General features: G+C 40.9%; 1 protein-coding gene across 1 annotated transcript in view; it reads right to left on the reverse strand.

The window, feature by feature from the left end:
- The window catches only part of tubgcp5 (tubulin gamma complex component 5), a 71,735-nt gene that overhangs the window by 10,621 nt on the left and 38,729 nt on the right, over positions 1–22,385 (reverse strand). The window contains exons 16-17 of the mRNA XM_065015354.1: positions 20,903–20,987; positions 1,584–1,704 (exon numbers count right to left, since the gene is read on the reverse strand). Of these exons, the coding sequence (XP_064871426.1) occupies positions 1,584–1,704; positions 20,903–20,987 (206 nt within the window). The remainder of the gene's footprint in view (positions 1–1,583; positions 1,705–20,902; positions 20,988–22,385) is intronic.

Here is a 22,385-nt window from a genome sequence, read left to right on the forward strand (position 1 = left end):
AACCTCTCCCTGTCCCAGTCTGTAATACCAAACATGTTTCAGGCAGACCACTATAGTGCCTGTGCCCAAGAACGCCAAGCTAACCTGTCTAAATGAGCATCGGCCCCGTAGCACTAACATCTGTAGCCATGAAATGCTTTTAAAAGACTGGTCATGGTTCACATCAACACCAGCATCCCAGAAACCCTGGACTCACTCCAATTCACATACTGTTTTTTACCATTTGTTTTTTAGTCCAAATTAACGGTTTCTAATAATAGTCCAGTTGCTTATAAAAGGACTATAGGAACGTTCTGGAATAGATATCTGCTGGAGAAGGAAAACCATCTCTTCCCAGTAGGGATAAGGGGAACGTTCTGGAATAGATATCTGCTGGAGAAGGAAAATCATCTCTTCCCAGTAGGGATAAGGGGAACGTTCTGGAATAGATATCTGCTGGAGAAGGAAAACCATCTCTCCCAGTAGGGATAAGGGGAACGTTCTGGAATAGATATCTGCTGGAGAAGGAAAACCATCTCTTCCCAGTAGGGATAAGGGGAACGTTCTGGAATAGATATCTGCTGGAGAAGGAAAACCATCTCTTCCCAGTAGGGATAAGGGGAACGTTCTGGAAAAGATATCTGCTGGAGAAGGAAAACCATCTCTTCCCAGTAGGGATAAGGGGAACGTTCTGGAATAGATATCTGCTGGAGAAGGAAACCATCTCTTCCCAGTAGGGATAAGGGGAACGTTCTGGAAAAGATATCTGCTGGAGAAGGAAAACCATCTCTTCCCAGTAGGGATAAGGGGAACGTTCTGGAATAGATATCTGTTGGAGAAGGAAAACCATCTCTTCCCAGTAGGGATAAGGGGAACGTTCTGGAATAGATATCTGTTGGAGAAGGAAAACCATCTCTTCCCAGTAGGGATAAGGGGAACGTTCTGGAAAAGATATCTGTTGGAGAAGGAAAACCCTTCCCAGTAGGGATAAGGGGAACGTTCTGGAAAAGATATCTGTTGGAGAAGGAAAACCATCTCTTCCCAGTAGGGATAAGGGGAACGTTCTGGAAAAGATATCTGTTGGAGAAGGAAAACCATCTCTTCCCAGTAGGGATAAGGGGAACGTTCTGGAAAAGATATCTGTTGGAGAAGGAAAACCATCTTGATGGCATTAACTCTTCCCAGTAGGGAAGAACTGTATGTTGGTTTTGAATGTATCCATCTGAGGGGGGAAATTAGCTTAAAATACATAACAGTACAGTTTTGTAATGTTCAATTCCCAGGTAGGGAAACTTTAAGGTCATCTTAACAGGAGATATTCTAGTCAAGAAGAACCATCTGTTCTTGAACAGACATCAATTCACTATTCCAAATCATTATGTGTTGTTATATGTTTCCTTGTGTCCATTGTCAATAAAGTTTATAGAATTGAAATTCAAAGTGAGAGAAAGACAAGGAGAGAGACAGAGGGGGGGACAGAGAGAAAGAGAGAGAGAAAAGAGAGAGAGAAGAGAGGGGGGGAGGGGGAGAAAAAGAGAGAGAGGTGCGGGGGAGAAAAGAGAGAGAGGTGCGGGGCAGAATGACAGAGACAGAGTAATACCTACCACTGAATGCCAGCGTGTCCAGACTGTATTTGGCCCATTTGATCTGCAGCAGCAGCAGGAACACCTGGTTGTAGATCCTCTGACACTCTGAGCTGACCACAATGTCAACGGGCCAGGGCACCTTCAGGACAACCCACAAGAGAAACATAGAATCAATCCCAAATGGCACTCTGAGCTGACCACAATGTCAACAGGCCAGGGCACCCTCAGGACAACCCACAAGGGAAACATAGAATCAATCCCAAATGGCACTCTGAGCTGACCACAATGTCAACAGGCCAGGGCACCTTCAGGACAACCCACAAGAGAAACATAGAATCAATCCCAAATGGCACTCTGAGCTGACCACAATGTCAACAGGCCAGGGCACCTTCAGGACAACCCACAAGGGAAACATAGAATCAATCCCAAATGGCAGTCTGAACTGTTTAGTGCACAAAGTCCCATATTCCTGTGTTATCTGATACCTACAAATGGTTGAATTAACTTGAAAATTGGGATTTGGACCAGGGCCCATAAGTAGTGCACTATATAGGGAATAGGGTGCTGTTTGGGGAGGTACACTAGTCACATTTCATCTACTGCAGAGTAAGAGTATAGTGTGGCTGCTGATTCATCTTCCCCCTGACCTTTCCCCCCCAGACTAAAGATCCGGAAGCTTCCGGAGAACAGGCTGCTCTGGTCAATGAATGGTGCTCCATTTATTCAAGTCAGACCAAAGCTGAATCAATGTCTGCAAGATCACATAACGATCGTGTTCTACATAACAGAACCCAATACAATAGCATTGTATAACGCTACGTTATCAGGTAGCCGAAACTCCACAGCGCGAGGTACTAGGCAAAATACACAGAGGCTATGCTACACAGTTTACCACCATCTGTTCTATAATAGAGGCTATGCTACACAGTTTACCACCATCTGTTCTATAATAGAGGCTATGCTACAGTTTACCACAATCTGTTCTATAATAGAGGCTATGCTACAGTTTACCACCATCTGTTCTATAATAGAGGCTATGCTACAGTTTACCACCATCTGTTCTATAATAGAGGCTATGCTACAGTTTACCACCATCTGTTCTATAATAGAGGCTATGCTACAGTTTACCACCATCTGTTCTATAATAGAGGCTATGCTACACAGTTTACCACCATCTGTTCTATAATAGAGGCTATGCTACACAGTTTACCACCATCTGTTCTATAATAGAGGCTATGCTACACAGTTTACCACCATCTGTTCTATAATAGAGGCTATGCTACACAGTTTACCACCATCTGTTCTATAATAGAGGCTATGCTACACAGTTTACCACCATCTGTTCTATAATAGAGGCTATGCTACAGTTTACCACCATCTGTTCTATAATAGAGGCTATGCTACCACAGTTTACCACCATCTGTTCTATAATAGAGGCTATGCTACACAGTTTACCACCATCTGTTCTATAATAGAGGCTATGCTACAGTTTACCACCATCTGTTCTATAATAGAGGCTATGCTACACAGTTTACCACCATCTGTTCTATAATAGAGGCTATGCTACACAGTTTACCACCATCTGTTCTATAATAGAGGCTATGCTACACAGTTTACCACCATCTGTTCTATAATAGAGGCTATGCTACACAGTTTACCACCATCTGTTCTATAATAGAGGCTATGCTACACAGTTTACCACCATCTGTTCTATAATAGAGGCTATGCTACACAGTTTACCACCATCTGTTCTATAATAGAGGCTATGCACAGTTTACCACCATCTGTTCTATAATAGAGGCTATGCTACAGTTTACCACCATCTGTTCTATAATAGAGGCTACGCTACACAGTTTACCACCATCTGTTCTATAATAGAGGCTATGCTACAGTTTACCACCATCTGTTCTATAATAGAGGCTATGCTACACAGTTTACCACCATCTGTTCTATAATAGAGGCTATGCTACACAGTTTACCACCATCTGTTCTATAATAGAGGCTATGCTACAGTTTACCACCATCTGTTCTATAATAGAGGCTATGCTACACAGTTTACCACCATCTGTTCTATAATAGAGGCTATGCTACACAGTTTACCACCATCTGTTCTATAATAGAGGCTATGCTACAGTTTACCACCATCTGTTCTATAATAGAGGCTATGCTACAGTTTACCACCATCTGTTCTTTACCACCTAGTTTACCACCATCTGTTCTATAATAGAGGCTATGCTACACAGTTTACCACCATCTGTTCTATAATAGAGGCTATGCTACACAGTTTACCACCATCTGTTCTATAATAGAGGCTATGCTACACAGTTTACCACCATCTGTTCTATAATAGAGGCTATGCTACACAGTTTACCACCATCTGTTCTATAATAGAGGCTATGCTACAGTTTACCACCATCTGTTCTATAATAGAGGCTATGCTACACAGTTTACCACCATCTGTTCTATAATAGAGGCTATGCTACAGTTTACCACCATCTGTTCTATAATAGAGGCTATGCTACAGTTTACCACCATCTGTTCTATAATAGAGGCTATGCTACACAGTTTACCACCATCTGTTCTATAATAGAGGCTATGCTACACAGTTTACCACCATCTGTTCTATAATAGAGGCTATGCTACAGTTTACCACCATCTGTTCTATAATAGAGGCTATGCTACACAGTTTACCACCATCTGTTCTATAATAGAGGCTATGCTACAGTTTACCACCATCTGTTCTATAATAGAGGCTATGCTACAGTTTACCACCATCTGTTCTATAATAGAGGCTATGCTACAGTTTACCACCATCTGTTCTATAATAGAGGCTATGCTACACAGTTTACCACCATCTGTTCTATAATAGAGGCTATGCTACAGTTTACCACCATCTGTTCTATAAGAGGCTATGCTACACAGTTTACCACCATCTGTTCTATAATAGAGGCTATGCTACAGTTTACCACCATCTGTTCTATAATAGAGGCTATGCTACACAGTTTACCACCATCTGTTCTATAATAGAGGCTATGCTACAGTTTACCACCATCTGTTCTATAATAGAGGCTATGCTACAGTTTACCACCATCTGTTCTATAATAGAGGCTATGCTACAGTTTACCACCATCTGTTCTATAATAGAGGCTATGCTACACAGTTTACCACCATCTGTTCTATAATAGAGGCTATGCTACACAGTTTACCACCATCTGTTCTATAATAGAGGCTATGCTACACAGTTTACCACCATCTGTTCTATAATAGAGGCTATGCTACACAGTTTACCACCATCTGTTCTATAATAGAGGCTATGCTACAGTTTACCACCATCTGTTCTATAATAGAGGCTATGCTACAGTTTACCACCATCTGTTCTATAATAGAGGCTATGCTACACAGTTTACCACCATCTGTTCTATAATAGAGGCTATGCTACAGTTTACCACCATCTGTTCTACATTTCTATAATCAGTTTACCACCATCTATGCTACAGTTTACCACCATCTGTTCTATAATAGAGGCTATCTGCTAAAGACACAGTTTACCACCATCTGTTCTATAATAGAGGCTATGCTACAGTTTACCACCATCTGTTCTATAATAGAGGCTATGCTACAGTTTACCACCATCTGTTCTATAATAGAGGCTATGCTACAGTTTACCACCATCTGTTCTATAATAGAGGCTATGCTACACAGTTTACCACCATCTGTTCTATAATAGAGGCTATGCTACAGTTTACCACCATCTGTTCTATAATAGAGGCTATGCTACACAGTTTACACCATCTGTTCTATAATAGAGGCTATGCTACAGTTTACCACCATCTGTTCTATAATAGAGGCTATGCAGTTTACCACAGTTTACCACCATCTGTTCTATAGTAGAGGGCTACACAGTTTACCCGCATCTGTTCTATAATAGAGGCTATGCTACAGTTTACCACCATCTGTTCTATAATAGAGGCTATGCTACAGTTTACCACCATCTGTTCTATAATAGAGGCTATGCTACACAGTTTACCACCATCTGTTCTATAATAGAGGCTATGCTACAGTTTACCACCATCTGTTCTATAATAGAGGCTATGCTACACAGTTTACCACCATCTGTTCTATAATAGAGGCTATGCTACAGTTTACCACCATCTGTTCTATAATAGAGGCTATGCTACAGTTTACCACCATCTGTTCTATAATAGAGGCTATGCTACAGTTTACCACCATCTGTTCTATAATAGAGGCTATGCTACACAGTTTACCACCATCTGTTCTATAATAGAGGCTACAGTTTACCACAGTTTACCACCATCTGTTCTATAATAGAGGCTATGCTACAGTTTACCACCATCTGTTCTATAATAGAGGCTATGCTACAGTTTACCACCATCTGTTCTATAATAGAGGCTATGCTACAGTTTACCACCATCTGTTCTATAATAGAGGCTACGCTACACAGTTTACCACCATCTGTTCTATAATAGAGGCTATGCTACAGTTTACCACCATCTGTTCTATAATAGAGGCTACGCTACACAGTTTACCACCACCTGTTCTATAATAGAGTATTGGAATAGGCTTCATTTCTCAGAACAACAATAGACTGACGAGTTTCAGAAGAAAGTTCTTTGTTTCTAGCCATTTGTTCTATAATCGAAGGCTACGCTGATGGTCCAGATACTGAACTTAAAGGCCAGTTTTATTGCTTCTTCTTTGCTACTAACATAATTGCAAAAGGGTTTTCTAATGATCAATTAGCCTTTTAAAATGATAGGCTTGGATTAGTTTACCACCATTTGGAACACAGGAGTGATGGTTGATGATAATGGGCCTCTGTACACCTATGTAGATATTCCATTGGAACACATGATGGTTGCTGATAATGGGCCTCTGCTACGTGGATTAGCTAACACAACGTTCTATAACACAGGAGTGATGGTTGCTGATAATGGGGCCTCTACTTGGATTAGCTAACACAACGTGCCATTGGAACACACCATGGTTGCTGATAATGGGGCCTCTGCTACGTGGATTAGTTTACCAACCATTGTTCAGGAGTGATGGTTGCTGATAATGGGCCTCTGTACTCCTATAGATATTCCATTGGAACACACCAGTGATGGTTGCTGATAATGGGCCTCTGTACACCTATGTAGATATTCCATTGGAACACAGGAGGACCACCATCTGATAATAACAGGGCCTCTACGTGGATTGCTAACACAGTGCCATTGGAACACACCAGTGGTGGTTCTGATAATGGGGCCTCTGTACGTGGATTAGCTAACACATCGTGCCATTGGAACACAGGGTGATGGTTGCTGATAATGGGGCCTCTGTTCTTAATTAGCTAACACAACGTGCCATTGGAACACAGGAGTGATGGTTGCTGATAATGGGGCCTCTGTACTTGGATTAGCTAACACAACATGCCATTGGAACACAGGAGTGATGGTTGCTGATAATGGGGCCATCTGTTCTATAATAGAACACAGAGTGATGGTTGCTGATAATAGGGCTCTGTACGTGGTTTAGCTAACCATCGTGGGAACACAGAGTGATGGTTGCTGATAATGGGGCCTCTGTACTTGGATTATCTACAATGTGCCATTGGAACACAGAGTGATGGTTGCTGATAATGGGCCTCTGTACTTGGGATTAGCTAACACAACATGCCATTTAACACCATCTGATAATAGGGGCCTCTGTACGTGGATTTACGTGCACCAGGAGTGATGGTTCTATAATGGGGCCTCTGTACTTGGATTACCGTGCCATTGGAACACAGGAGTGATGGTTGCTGATAATGGGGCCTCTGTTCTTATTAGCTAACACAACATGCCATTGGAACACAGGAGTGATGGTTGCTGATAATGGGGCCTTTACCGACCAAGTCCATTTACCACCATGGTTGCTATAATAGAGGCCTCTACACTGGATTTTAACACATCGTGCCATTCACAGGAGTGATGGTTGCTGATAATGGGGCCTCTGTACCACCATTGTTCTAACACAATGTGCCATTGAACACAGTTTACCACCATCTGTTCTATAATGGGGCTCTGTACTTGGATTAGCTAACACAACATGCTATTGGAACACATCTGATGGTTCTATAATACGTGGATTAGCTATACATTGGAACACAGGAGTGAGTTGCTGATAATGGGGCCTCTGTACAGTTTACCATCTGTTCTATAATAGAGGCTATGCACCACAGTTTACCACCATCTGTTCTATAATAGAGGCTATGCACAGTTTACCACCATCTGTTCTATAATAGAGGCTATGCTACAGTTTACCACAATCTGTTCTATAATAGAGGCTATGCTACAGTTTACCACCATCTGTTCTATAATAGAGGCTATGCTACAGTTTACCACCATCTGTTCTATAATAGAGGCTACGCTACACAGTTTACCACCATCTGTTCTATAATAGAGGCTATGCTACAGTTTACCACCATCTGTTCTATAATAGAGGCTATGCTACACAGTTTACCACCATCTGTTCTATAATAGAGGCTATGCTACACAGTTTACCACCATCTGTTCTATAATAGAGGCTATGCTACACAGTTTACCACCATCTGTTCTATAATAGAGGCTATGCTACAGTTTACCACCATCTGTTCTATAATAGAGGCTACGCTACACAGTTTACCACCATCTGTTCTATAATAGAGGCTATGCTACAGTTTACCACCATCTGTTCTATAATAGAGGCTATGCTACAGTTTACCACCATCTGTTCTATAATAGAGGCTATGCTACACAGTTTACCACCATCTGTTCTATAATAGAGGCTATGCTACACAGTTTACCACCATCTGTTCTATAATAGAGGCTATGCTACACAGTTTACCACCATCTGTTCTATAATAGAGGCTACACAGTTTACCACCATCTGTTCTATAATAGAGGCTATGCTACACAGTTTACCACCATCTGTTCTATAATAGAGGCTATGCTACACAGTTTACCACCATCTGTTCTATAATAGAGGCTATGCTACAGTTTACCACCATCTGTTCTATAATAGAGGCTACGCTACACAGTTTACCACCATCTGTTCTATAATAGAGGCTATGCTACAGTTTACCACCATCTGTTCTATAATAGAGGCTATGCTACAGTTTACCACCATCTGTTCTATAATAGAGCTACGCTACACAGTTTACCACCATCTGTTCTATAATAGAGGCTATGCTACAGTTTACCACCATCTGTTCTATAATAGAGGCTATGCTACACAGTTTACCACCATCTGTTCTATAATAGAGGCTATGCTACACAGTTTACCACCATCTGTTCTATAATAGAGGCTATGCTACACAGTTTACCACCATCTGTTCTATAATAGAGGCTATGCTACAGTTTACCACCATCTGTTCTATAATAGAGGCTATGCTACACAGTTTACCACCATCTGTTCTATAATAGAGGCTATGCTACACAGTTTACCACCATCTGTTCTATAATAGAGGCTATGCTACAGTTTACCACCATCTGTTCTATAATAGAGGCTATGCTACACAGTTTACCACCATCTGTTCTATAATAGAGGCTATGCTACAGTTTACCACCATCTGTTCTATAATAGAGGCTATGCTACACAGTTTACCACCATCTGTTCTATAATAGAGGCTATGCTACACAGTTTACCACCATCTGTTCTATAATAGAGGCTATGCTACACAGTTTACCACCATCTGTTCTATAATAGAGGCTATGCTACACAGTTTACCACCATCTGTTCTATAATAGAGGCTATGCTACACAGTTTACCACCATCTGTTCTATAATAGAGGCTATGCTACAGTTTACCACCATCTGTTCTATAATAGAGGCTATGCTACAGTTTACCACCATCTGTTCTATAATAGAGGCTATGCTACAGTTTACCACCATCTGTTCTATAATAGAGGCTATGCTACACAGTTTACCACCATCTGTTCTATAATAGAGGCTATGCTACACAGTTTACCACCATCTGTTCTATAATAGAGGCTATGCTACAGTTTACCACCATCTGTTCTATAATAGAGGCTATGCTACAGTTTACCACCATCTGTTCTATAATAGAGGCTATGCTACACAGTTTACCACCATCTGTTCTATAATAGAGGCTATGCTACAGTTTACCACCATCTGTTCTATAATAGAGGCTATGCTACAGTTTACCACCATCTGTTCTATAAGAGGCTATGCTACACAGTTTACCACCATCTGTTCTATAATAGAGGCTATGCTACAGTTTACCACCATCTGTTCTATAAGAGGCTATGCTACAGTTTACCACCATCTGTTCTATAATAGAGGCTATGCTACAGTTTACCACCATCTGTTCTATAATAGAGGCTATGCTACAGTTTACCACCATCTGTTCTATAATAGAGGCTATGCTACAGTTTACCACCATCTGTTCTATAATAGAGGCTATGCTACACAGTTTACCACCATCTGTTCTATAATAGAGGCTATGCTACACAGTTTACCACCATCTGTTCTATAATAGAGGCTATGCTACAGTTTACCACCACCTGTTCTATAATAGAGGCTATGCTACAGTTTACCACCATCTGTTCTATAATAGAGGCTATGCTACAGTTTACCACCATCTGTTCTATAATAGAGGCTATGCTACAGTTTACCACCATCTGTTCTATAATAGAGGCTATGCTACACAGTTTACCACCATCTGTTCTATAATAGAGGCTATGCTAGTTTACCACCATCTGTTCTACATTTACATTTACATTTAAGTCATTTAGCAGACGCTCTTATCCAGAGCGACTTACAAATTGGTGCATTCACCTTATGACCTCCAGTGGAACAGTAGTGCATCTAAATCTTTTCAGGGGGGGGGGTGAGAGGGATTACTTTATCCTATCCTAGGTATTCCTTAAAGAGGTGGGGTTTCAGGTGTCTCCGGAAGGTGGTGATTGACTCCGCTGTCCTGGCGTCGTGAGGGAGTTTGTTCCACCATTGGGGGGCCAGAGCAGCGAACAGTTTTGATTCTATAATAGAGGCTATGCTACAGTTTACCACCATCTGTTCTATAATAGAGGCTATGCTACAGTTTACCACCATCTGTTCTATAATAGAGGCTATGCTACACAGTTTACCACCACCTGTTCTATAATAGAGGCTATGCTACAGTTTACCACCATCTGTTCTATAATAGAGGCTATGCTACAGTTTACCACCACCTGTTCTATAATAGAGGCTATGCTACACAGTTTACCACCATCTGTTCTATAAGAGGCTATGCTACAGTTTACCACCATCTGTTCTATAATAGAGGCTATGCTACAGTTTACCACCATCTGTTCTATAATAGAGGCTATGCTACAGTTTACCACCATCTGTTCTATAATAGAGGCTATGCTACACAGTTTACCACCATCTGTTCTATAATAGAGGCTATGCTACAGTTTACCACCATCTGTTCTATAATAGAGGCTATGCTACAGTTTACCACCATCTGTTCTATAATAGAGGCTATGCTACAGTTTACCACCATCTGTTCTATAATAGAGGCTATGCTACACAGTTTACCACCATCTGTTCTATAATAGAGGCTACGCTATGCTACACAGTTTACCACCATCTGTTCTATAATAGAGGCTATGCTACACAGTTTACCACCATCTGTTCTATAATAGAGGCTATGCTACACAGTTTACCACCATCTGTTCTATAATAGAGGCTATGCTACACAGTTTACCACCATTTGTTCTATAATAGAGGCTATGCTACAGTTTACCACCACCTGTTCTATAATAGAGGCTATGCTACACAGTTTACCACCATCTGTTCTATAATAGAGGCTATGCTACAGTTTACCACCATCTGTTCTATAATAGAGGCTATGCTACACAGTTTACCACCATCTGTTCTATAATAGAGGCTATGCTACACAGTTTACCACCATCTGTTCTATAATAGAGGCTATGCTACAGTTTACCACCATCTGTTCTATAATAGAGGCTATGCTACAGTTTACCACCATCTGTTCTATAATAGAGGCTATGCTACACAGTTTACCACCATCTGTTCTATAATAGAGGCTATGCTACAGTTTACCACCATCTGTTCTATAATAGAGGCTATGCTACAGTTTACCACCATCTGTTCTATAATAGAGGCTATGCTACAGTTTACCACCACCTGTTCTATAATAGAGGCTATGCTACACAGTTTACCACCATCTGTTCTATAATAGAGACTATGCTACAGTTTACCACCATCTGTTCTATAATAGAGGCTATGCTACAGTTTACCACCATCTGTTCTATAATAGAGGCTATGCTACAGTTTACCACCATCTGTTCTATAATAGAGGCTATGCTACACAGTTTACCACCATCTGTTCTATAATAGAGGCTATGCTACACAGTTTACCACCATCTGTTCTATAAGAGGCTATGCTACACAGTTTACCACCATCTGTTCTATAATAGAGGCTATGCTACACAGTTTACCACCATCTGTTCTATAATAGAGGCTATGCTACACAGTTTACCACCATCTGTTCTATAATAGAGGCTATGCTACACAGTTTACCACCATCTGTTCTATAATAGAGGCTATGCTACAGTTTACCACCATCTGTTCTATAATAGAGGCTACGCTACACAGTTTACCACCATCTGTTCTATAATAGAGGCTATGCTACAGTTTACCACCATCTGTTCTATAATAGAGGCTATGCTACAGTTTACCACCATCTGTTCTATAATAGAGGCTACGCTACACAGTTTACCACCATCTGTTCTATAATAGAGGCTATGCTACAGTTTACCACCATCTGTTCTATAATAGAGGCTATGCTACACAGTTTACCACCATCTGTTCTATAATAGAGGCTATGCTACACAGTTTACCACCATCTGTTCTATAATAGAGGCTATGCTACACAGTTTACCACCATCTGTTCTATAATAGAGGCTATGCTACAGTTTACCACCATCTGTTCTATAATAGAGGCTATGCTACACAGTTTACCACCATCTGTTCTATAATAGAGGCTATGCTACACAGTTTACCACCATCTGTTCTATAATAGAGGCTATGCTACAGTTTACCACCATCTGTTCTATAATAGAGGCTACGCTACACAGTTTACCACCATCTGTTCTATAATAGAGGCTATGCTACAGTTTACCACCATCTGTTCTATAATAGAGGCTATGCTACACAGTTTACCACCATCTGTTCTATAATAGAGGCTATGCTACACAGTTTACCACCATCTGTTCTATAATAGAGGCTATGCTACAGTTTACCACCATCTGTTCTATAATAGAGGCTATGCTACACAGTTTACCACCATCTGTTCTATAATAGAGGCTATGCTACACAGTTTACCACCATCTGTTCTATAATAGAGGCTATGCTACAGTTTACCACCATCTGTTCTATAATAGAGGCTATGCTACACAGTTTACCACCATCTGTTCTATAATAGAGGCTATGCTACAGTTTACCACCATCTGTTCTATAATAGAGGCTATGCTACACAGTTTACCACCATCTGTTCTATAATAGAGGCTATGCTACACAGTTTACCACCATCTGTTCTATAATAGAGGCTATGCTACAGTTTACCACCATCTGTTCTATAATAGAGGCTATGCTACAGTTTACCACCATCTGTTCTATAATAGAGGCTATGCTACACAGTTTACCACCATCTGTTCTATAATAGAGGCTATGCTACAGTTTACCACCATCTGTTCTATAATAGAGGCTATGCTACACAGTTTACCACCATCTGTTCTATATAGAGGCTATGCTACACAGTTTACCACCATCTGTTCTATAATAGAGGCTATGCTACAGTTTACCACCATCTGTTCTATAAGAGGCTATGCTACAGTTTACCACCATCTGTTCTATAATAGAGGCTATGCTACAGTTTACCACCATCTGTTCTATAATAGAGGCTATGCTACAGTTTACCACCATCTGTTCTATAATAGAGGCTATGCTACAGTTTACCACCATCTGTTCTATAATAGAGGCTATGCTACAGTTTACCACCATCTGTTCTATAATAGAGGCTATGCTACACAGTTTACCACCATCTGTTCTATAATAGAGGCTATGCTAGTTTACCACCATCTGTTCTACATTTACATTTACATTTAAGTCATTTAGCAGACGCTCTTATCCAGAGCGACTTACAAATTGGTGCATTCACCTTATGACCTCCAGTGGAACAGTAGTGCATCTAAATCTTTTCAGGGGGAGGGGGGGTGAGAGGGATTACTTTATCCTATCCTAGGTATTCCTTAAAGAGGTGGGGTTTCAGGTGTCTCCGGAAGGTGGTGATTGACTCCGCTGTCCTGGCGTCGTGAGGGAGTTTGTTCCACCATTGGGGGGCCAGAGCAGCGAACAGTTTTGATTCTATAATAGAGGCTATGCTACAGTTTACCACCATCTGTTCTATAATAGAGGCTATGCTACAGTTTACCACCATCTGTTCTATAATAGAGGCTATGCTACACAGTTTACCACCACCTGTTCTATAATAGAGGCTATGCTACAGTTTACCACCATCTGTTCTATAATAGAGGCTATGCTACAGTTTACCACCACCTGTTCTATAATAGAGGCTATGCTACACAGTTTACCACCATCTGTTCTATAAGAGTCTATGCTACAGTTTACCACCATCTGTTCTATAATAGAGGCTATGCTACAGTTTACCACCATCTGTTCTATAATAGAGGCTATGCTACAGTTTACCACCATCTGTTCTATAATAGAGGCTATGCTACACAGTTTACCACCATCTGTTCTATAATAGAGGCTATGCTACAGTTTACCACCATCTGTTCTATAATAGAGGCTATGCTACAGTTTACCACCATCTGTTCTATAATAGAGGCTATGCTACACAGTTTACCACCATCTGTTCTATAATAGAGGCTACGCTATGCTACACAGTTTACCACCATCTGTTCTATAATAGAGGCTATGCTACACAGTTTACCACCATCTGTTCTATAATAGAGGCTATGCTACACAGTTTACCACCATCTGTTCTATAATAGAGGCTATGCTACAGTTTACCACCATCTGTTCTATAATAGAGGCTATGCTACACAGTTTACCACCATCTGTTCTATAATAGAGGCTATGCTACACAGTTTACCACCATCTGTTCTATAATAGAGGCTATGCTACACAGTTTACCACCATCTGTTCTATAATAGAGGCTATGCTACACAGTTTACCACCATCTGTTCTATAATAGAGGCTATGCTACACAGTTTACCACCATCTGTTCTATAATAGAGGCTATGCTACAGTTTACCACCACCTGTTCTATAATAGAGGCTATGCTACACAGTTTACCACCATCTGTTCTATAATAGAGGCTATGCTACAGTTTACCACCATCTGTTCTATAATAGAGGCTATGCTACAGTTTACCACCACCTGTTCTATAATAGAGGCTATGCTACACAGTTTACCACCATCTGTTCTATAATAGAGGCTATGCTACAGTTTACCACCATCTGTTCTATAATAGAGGCTATGCTACAGTTTACCACCATCTGTTCTATAATAGAGGCTATGCTACAGTTTACCACCATCTGTTCTATAATAGAGGCTATGCTACAGTTTACCACCATCTGTTCTATAATAGAGGCTATGCTACAGTTTACCACCATCTGTTCTATAATAGAGGCTATGCTACAGTTTACCACCATCTGTTCTATAATAGAGGCTATGCTACAGTTTACCACCATCTGTTCTATAATAGAGGCTATGCTATTCTACAGTTTACCACCATCTGTTCTATAATAGAGGCTATGCTACAGTTTACCACCATCTGTTCTATAATAGAGGCTATGCTACACAGTTTACCACCATCTGTTCTATAATAGAGGCTATGCTACACAGTTTACCACCATCTGTTCTATAATAGAGGCTATGCTACAGTTTACCACCATCTGTTCTATAATAGAGGCTATGCTACACAGTTTACCACCATCTGTTCTATAATAGAGGCTATGCTACACAGTTTACCACCATCTGTTCTATAATAGAGGCTATGCTACACAGTTTACCACCATCTGTTCTATAATAGAGGCTATGCTACAGTTTACCACCATCTGTTCTATAATAGAGGCTATGCTACACAGTTTACCACCATCTGTTCTATAATAGAGGCTATGCTACACAGTTTACCACCATCTGTTCTATAATCATTTAACATTACATTTAAGTCATTTAGCAGACGCTCTTATAATAGAGGCTACGCTACAGTTTACCACCATCTGTTCTATAATAGAGGCTATGCTACAGTTTACCACCATCTGTTCTATAATAGAGGCTACGCTACAGTTTACCACCATCTGTTCTATAATAGAGGCTACGCTACAGTTTACCACCATCTGTTCTATAATAGAGGCTACGCTACAGTTTACCACCACCTGTTCTATAAGAGGCTATGCTACAGTTTACCACCATCTGTTCTATAATAGAGGCTATGCTACAGTTTACCACCATCTGTTCTATAATAGAGGCTATGCTACAGTTTACCACCATCTGTTCTATAATAGAGGCTATGCTACACAGTTTACCACCATCTGCTCTATAATAGAGGCTATGCTACACAGTTTACCACCATCTGTTCTATAATAGAGGCTATGCTACACAGTTTACCACCATCTGTTCTATAATAGAGGCTATGCTACAGTTTACCACCATCTGTTCTATAATAGAGGCTATGCTACACAGTTTACCACCATCTGTTCTATAATAGAGGCTATGCTACACAGTTTACCACCATCTGTTCTATAATAGAGTATTGGAATAGGCTTCATTTCTCAGAACAACAATAGACTGACGAGTTTCAGAAGAAAGTTCTTTGTTTCTAGCCATTTTGAGTCTATAATCGAACCCACAAACGCTGATGCTCCAGATACTGAACTAGTCTAAAGGCCAGTTTTATTGCTTCTTCTTTGCTACTAACATAATTGCAAAAGGGTTTTCTAATGATCAATTAGCCTTTTAAAATGATAAACTTGGATTAGCTAACACAACGTGCCATTGGAACACAGGAGTGATGGTTGCTGATAATGGGCCTCTGTTCGCCTTTGTAGATATTCCATTAAAAATCAGCCGTTTCCAGTTACAATAGTCATTTACAACATTAACAACGTCTACACTGTATTTCTGATCAATTTGATGTGATTTTAATAGACAAAAAAATATGCTTTTCTTTCAAAAACAAGGACATTTCTAAGTGACCCCAAACTTTTGAACGGTAGTGTATGTTTGCGCCCATCTCCGTGAACTACTCCATTACGGAGGACTAGACTAAAAGCCAATTCATGCTCGATTCGGAAATGTGGTAGGAGGCGCCATATGGAGGCTGTGATGCAATTGCACAGCCTCCAGAGGCATGTAGAGGCCGTACCGCATCGCCATGCCCCCCCCCCCAAAAAGTGTTGTAACAATGCGGATGTAAATCTCCGCATTGATGTGATTGGGTGGACGGTTGGTGGGGGCGTTACATCTTGTAGAAAACACTAGCTCACTTCCTTCCAATGCTCAGCAAAGCGCAGGAAGTATGAACGCCCTTCTGCTGAGGCCGTATCAACATAAAACGCTGCCAATGGAGACGTCAGATTGACCTTTCGACCAGACGCACAATACACTTCCTCTCTCAGTGCACATTCACCGTTTCATAACTGTTTGTGTTTGATTGTTAGCGTCTATCAATTCCCCATTACATATATCACCTGTACGGCATTTACCCTTCATTCCTATCATTTAAAAAACATCTACAATGGTAATGTATTTTAGCACTTTCAATATTATTATTCCAGTCTTTCTGTTCTCATTGTCTGGAGTGGACACATGGTTTGCAGAGTGTACAACCTATGAGAAACAAGTTCTGGATTATTTCATTCCATTTCTGAGTTTTGTCAATTTAGTCGTTGTCTTTTGTTTGGAGCGCTCCTGTCAATGTTTATTAAGGACACGCAGGCAGAGAAGTAGGGAAATGTAGGCCAGGTAGGCATATAAAATGTGCCCATTTGGCGATCTGATAAGTATTTCTGATTGGCTTAACGCCCCACCAATAACCTGTGGAGCTTTTCAAAGTGAAGTTTTTCACCTCAAACACCAAGCAAACAAAGTCTGTTTTCACATCCACTGAGAATTACAATAGTTCCTCAATGCATTTCAAAAATCATTCCAGTTCTCTCTCTCTTTCCGATAACCACTCAGCATGAAAAGGGAAAGATGTCTCTGATCCAGTGGAAATATCATAAAATAGGACCTAATTACTTCTCATCAGTGCTGGACTTGGACTGAAATAGGTTTCAGTACTCAGTAGGTTCAGGAGCTCCACAAAAAGCTAATATTCGATAAGAGGAACAGGAGAATTTGAGGTGCGTCCGCTCCGGTGAACTCCTGCTCAAGTCGGCCACTGCTTCTTATCCCTTGATCAAATAGTCTACAGCTGTGTCTGTCCTGATCTCACTGGAGCAGGAAGCTCTGAGGGACCAGAATATTTGATACAATGTTTGCAACTTCACTTCCACAAGCTTCAGGTTTGACCTAGGTTAATAGTAGATACAATGTTTCAAGTTGGTTGCAGACAGGCCATGTGAAGCCAATGTGATTTATAGGACATTTATTTTAGTCAGGATATTTTCTACCTGCAGGCTGAAATGTTTTTATTTGTTGGCTTTATGTATGACATTTTTACATAGTTCAAATCAAATGTTATTTGATTAATTAATTAATAATTAATTTTATTTGTCACATGCGCCAAATACAACAAACCTTAATGCTTACTTACAAGCCCTTAACCTCTTCAGTCGACCCTCTACTTTTTTGAACATTCTGTTAAAAATCGCGCAACATTTCAGCGCCCTGCTACTCATGCCAGGAATATAGTATATGCATTTGCTTAGTCTGTGTGGATAGAAAACACTCAGACGTTTAAAAAACTGGTTAAATCACTGCTGTGGCTTTACCAGAACGGCATTTACATCGAAAAGCACAGGAAAAACTGATCACTGAAAATGGGGAAAATATATCCATGCGCTACTTGAACCCATTGATAAACGTGAACCACAATTAATTGACTGAGGTTGCAGTACCTACAGCTTCCACAGGGTGTCTAGAGTCTTGTCATTTCCCTTCGAGTTTTTTCTTGGTCAAACACATACAGGACACCGTATCTCCTCCGGTCTAGGACCGGATATTTTCGTTGAGTTTCTAGCCGGACATTTTTCCAGACGGACAGCTAATGATCTTTACATCGCCTCCTGATGAATTTTATCGCTTATTAACGTTTACTAATACCTAAAGTTGCATTACAAACGTATTTCGAAGTGTTTTGTGAAAGTTTATCGTCGACTTTTTGAATTAAAAAAAATGACGTTACGTTTTGAAACGATGTTTTTTTCGTTTATCACACAGTCTACATATAACGATATCTAGGCTTTATATGGACCGATTTAATCGAAATAAAGACCCAAATAGTGTTTATGGGACATCTAGGAGTGCCAACAAAGAAGATGGTGAAAGGTAATGAATGTTTTCTATTTTATTGTGCGGTTTGTGTAACGCCGAAATGCTAATTATTTTGTTTACGTCCCCTGTGGGTCTTTTGGGGTGTTGCATGCTATCAGATAATAGCTTCTCATGCTTTCGCCGAAAAGCATTTTAAAAATCTGACTTGTTGCCTGGATTCACAACGAGTGTAGCTTTAATTCGATACCCTGCATGTGTATTTTAATGAACTTTTGAGTTTTAACTAATACTATTAGCATTTAGCGTAGTGCATTTGCATTTCCAGAGCTCTAGTTGGGACGCAAGCGTCCCGAGTAGAAGCAACAGGTTAACCAACAACGCTGTTTAAAGAAAATAACCCGTCAAAAAAAACTAGAAAAAAACTTAACCCGGAAAAACTTTCACGAATGACAGTGAGAAAAGTGAAGGGAAAGACACCACAGAAACGTGAAGGGAAGGACACCACAGAAACGTGAAGGACACCACAGAAACGTCACAGAAACGTGAAGGACACCACAGAAACGTGAAGGACACCACAGAAACGTGAAGGACACCACAGAAACGTGAAGGAAAGGACACCACAGAAAAGTGTAGTAGGGAAGGAGACGACAGAAACGTGAAGGACACCACAGAAACGTGAAGGACACCACAGAAACGTGAAGGGAAGGACACCACAGAAACGTGAAGGACACCACAGAAACGTGAAGGACACCACAGGAACGTGAAGGGCACCACAGAAACGTGAAGGACACCACAGAAACGTGAAGGACACCACAGAAACGTGAAGAACACCACAGGAACGTGAAGGACACCACAGAAACGTGAAGGACACCACAGAAACGTGAAGGACACCACAGAAACGTGTAGGGAAGAACACCGCAGAAACGTGAAGAACACCACAGAAACATGAAGGGAAAGACACCACAGAAACGTGAAGGGAAGGACACCACAGAAACGTGTAGTAGGGAAGGACACCACAGAAACGTGAAGGAAAGGACACCACAGAAACGTGTAGTAGGGAAAGACACCACAGAAACGTGAAGAACACCACAGAAACATGAAGGGAAAGACACCACAGAAACGTGAAGGACACCACAGAAACGTGTAGGGAAGAACACCACAGAAATGTGTAGTAGGGAAGGAAACCACAGAAACATGAAGGAAAGGACACCACAGAAACGTGAAGGAAAGGACACCACAGAAACGTGTAGTAGGGAAGGACACCACAGAAACGTGAAGGACACCACAGAAACGTGAAGAACACCACAGAAATGTGAAGGGAAGGACACCACAGAAACGTGTAGTAGGGAAGGACACCACAGAAACGTGAAGGACACCACAGAAACGTGAAGGGAAGGACACCACAGAAACGTGAAGGGAAGGACACCACAGAAACGTGTAGTAGGGAAGGACACCACAGAAACGTGAAGGACACCACAGAAACGTGTAGTAGGGAAGGACACCACAGAAACGTGAAGGACACCACAGAAACGTGTAGTAGGGAAGGACACCACAGAAACGTGAAGGACACCACAGAAACGTGTAGTAGGGAAGGACACCACAGAAACGTGTAGTAGGGAAGAACACCACAGAAACGTGTAGTAGGGAAGGACACCACAGAAACGTGAAGGACACCACAGAAACGTGAAGGGAAGGACACCACAGAAACGTGAAGGGAAGGACACCACAGAAACGTGAAGGGAAGGACACCACAGAAACGTGAAGGGAAGGACACCACAGAAATGTTATCAGTATTGTGGATACGGTTGGTAGGAGACTCACCTTGTAACTGAGGGTCAAACCGTCCAGATTATTAATCGGCTGTTTCTTTCTGACTGGGTCTATCGTCTCCAGAAAGATGGACAACCTGGAAAACAGACATTTTTCTTTTACTTTATTGGTGTCAATAAATTTAATGCCATCAAAATGGAAAAAACAACTATTAGCCTATCACTATTAGCCATATTACATCCTGTGTGATCAGTTAGCCTATCACTATTAGCCATATTACATCCTGATGTGATCAGTTAGCCTGTCACTATTAGCCATATTACATCCTGTGTGATCAGTTAGCCTATCACTATTGGCCATATTACATCCTGATGTGATCAGTTAGCCTATCACTATTAGCCATATTACATCCTGTGTGATCAGTTAGCCTATCACTATTAGCCATATTACATCCTGATGTGATCAGTTAGCCTATCACTATTAGCCATATTACATCCTGTGTGATCAGTTAGCCTATCAACTGATATTACATCCTGTGTGATCAGTTAGCCTATCACTATTGTTGATATTACATCCTGTGTGATCAGTTAGCCTATCACGATTAGCCATATTACATCCTGATGTGATCAGTTAGCCTATCACGATTAGCCATATTACATCCTATGTGATCAGTTAGCCTATCACTATTGTTGATATTACATCCTGTGTGATCAGTTAGCCTATCACTATTAGCCATATTACATCCTGTGTGCAGTTAGCCTATCACTATTGTTGATATTACATCCTGATGTGATCAGTTAGCCTATCACTATTAGCCATATTACATCCTGTGTGTAGTTAGCCTATCACTATTAGCCATATTACATCCTGTGTGTAGTTAGCCTATCACTATTAGCCATATTACATCCTGATGTGATCAGTTAGCCTATCACTATTAGCCATATTACATCCTGTGTGTAGTTAGCCTATCACTATTAGCCATATTACATCCTGATGTGATCAGTTAGCCTATCACTATTAGCCATATTACATCCTGTGTGTAGTTAGCCTATCACTATTGTTGATATTACATCCTGTGTGATCAGTTAGCCTATCACTATTAGCCATATTACATCCTGTGTGTAGTTAGCCGATCACTATTGTTGATATTACATCATGTGTGATCAGTTAGCCTATCACTATTAGCCATATTACATCCTGTGTGTAGTTAGCCTATCACTATTGTTGATATTACATCCTGTGTGATCAGTTAGCCTATCACTATTAGCCATATTACATCCTGTGTGATCAGTTAGCCTATCAACTCACTGAAATCTCTCAAAACCAGAGCAAACCCTAACCAATGAGAGCCCAGTCAGTGTGGGGTGTAACCAATCAGAGCCCAGTCAGTGTGGGGTGTAACCAATGAGAGCCCAGTCAGTGTGGGGTGTAACCTGATGAGAGCCCAGTCAGTGTGGGGTGTAATCAATTGTTGAGCCCAGTCAGTGTGGGGTGTAACCAATGAGAGCCCAGTCAGTGTGGGGTGTAACCAATG

Source organism: Oncorhynchus nerka, unplaced genomic scaffold, assembly GCF_034236695.1.
Source record: "Oncorhynchus nerka isolate Pitt River unplaced genomic scaffold, Oner_Uvic_2.0 unplaced_scaffold_1486, whole genome shotgun sequence".
Taxonomy (NCBI): Eukaryota; Metazoa; Chordata; class Actinopteri; order Salmoniformes; family Salmonidae; genus Oncorhynchus; species Oncorhynchus nerka.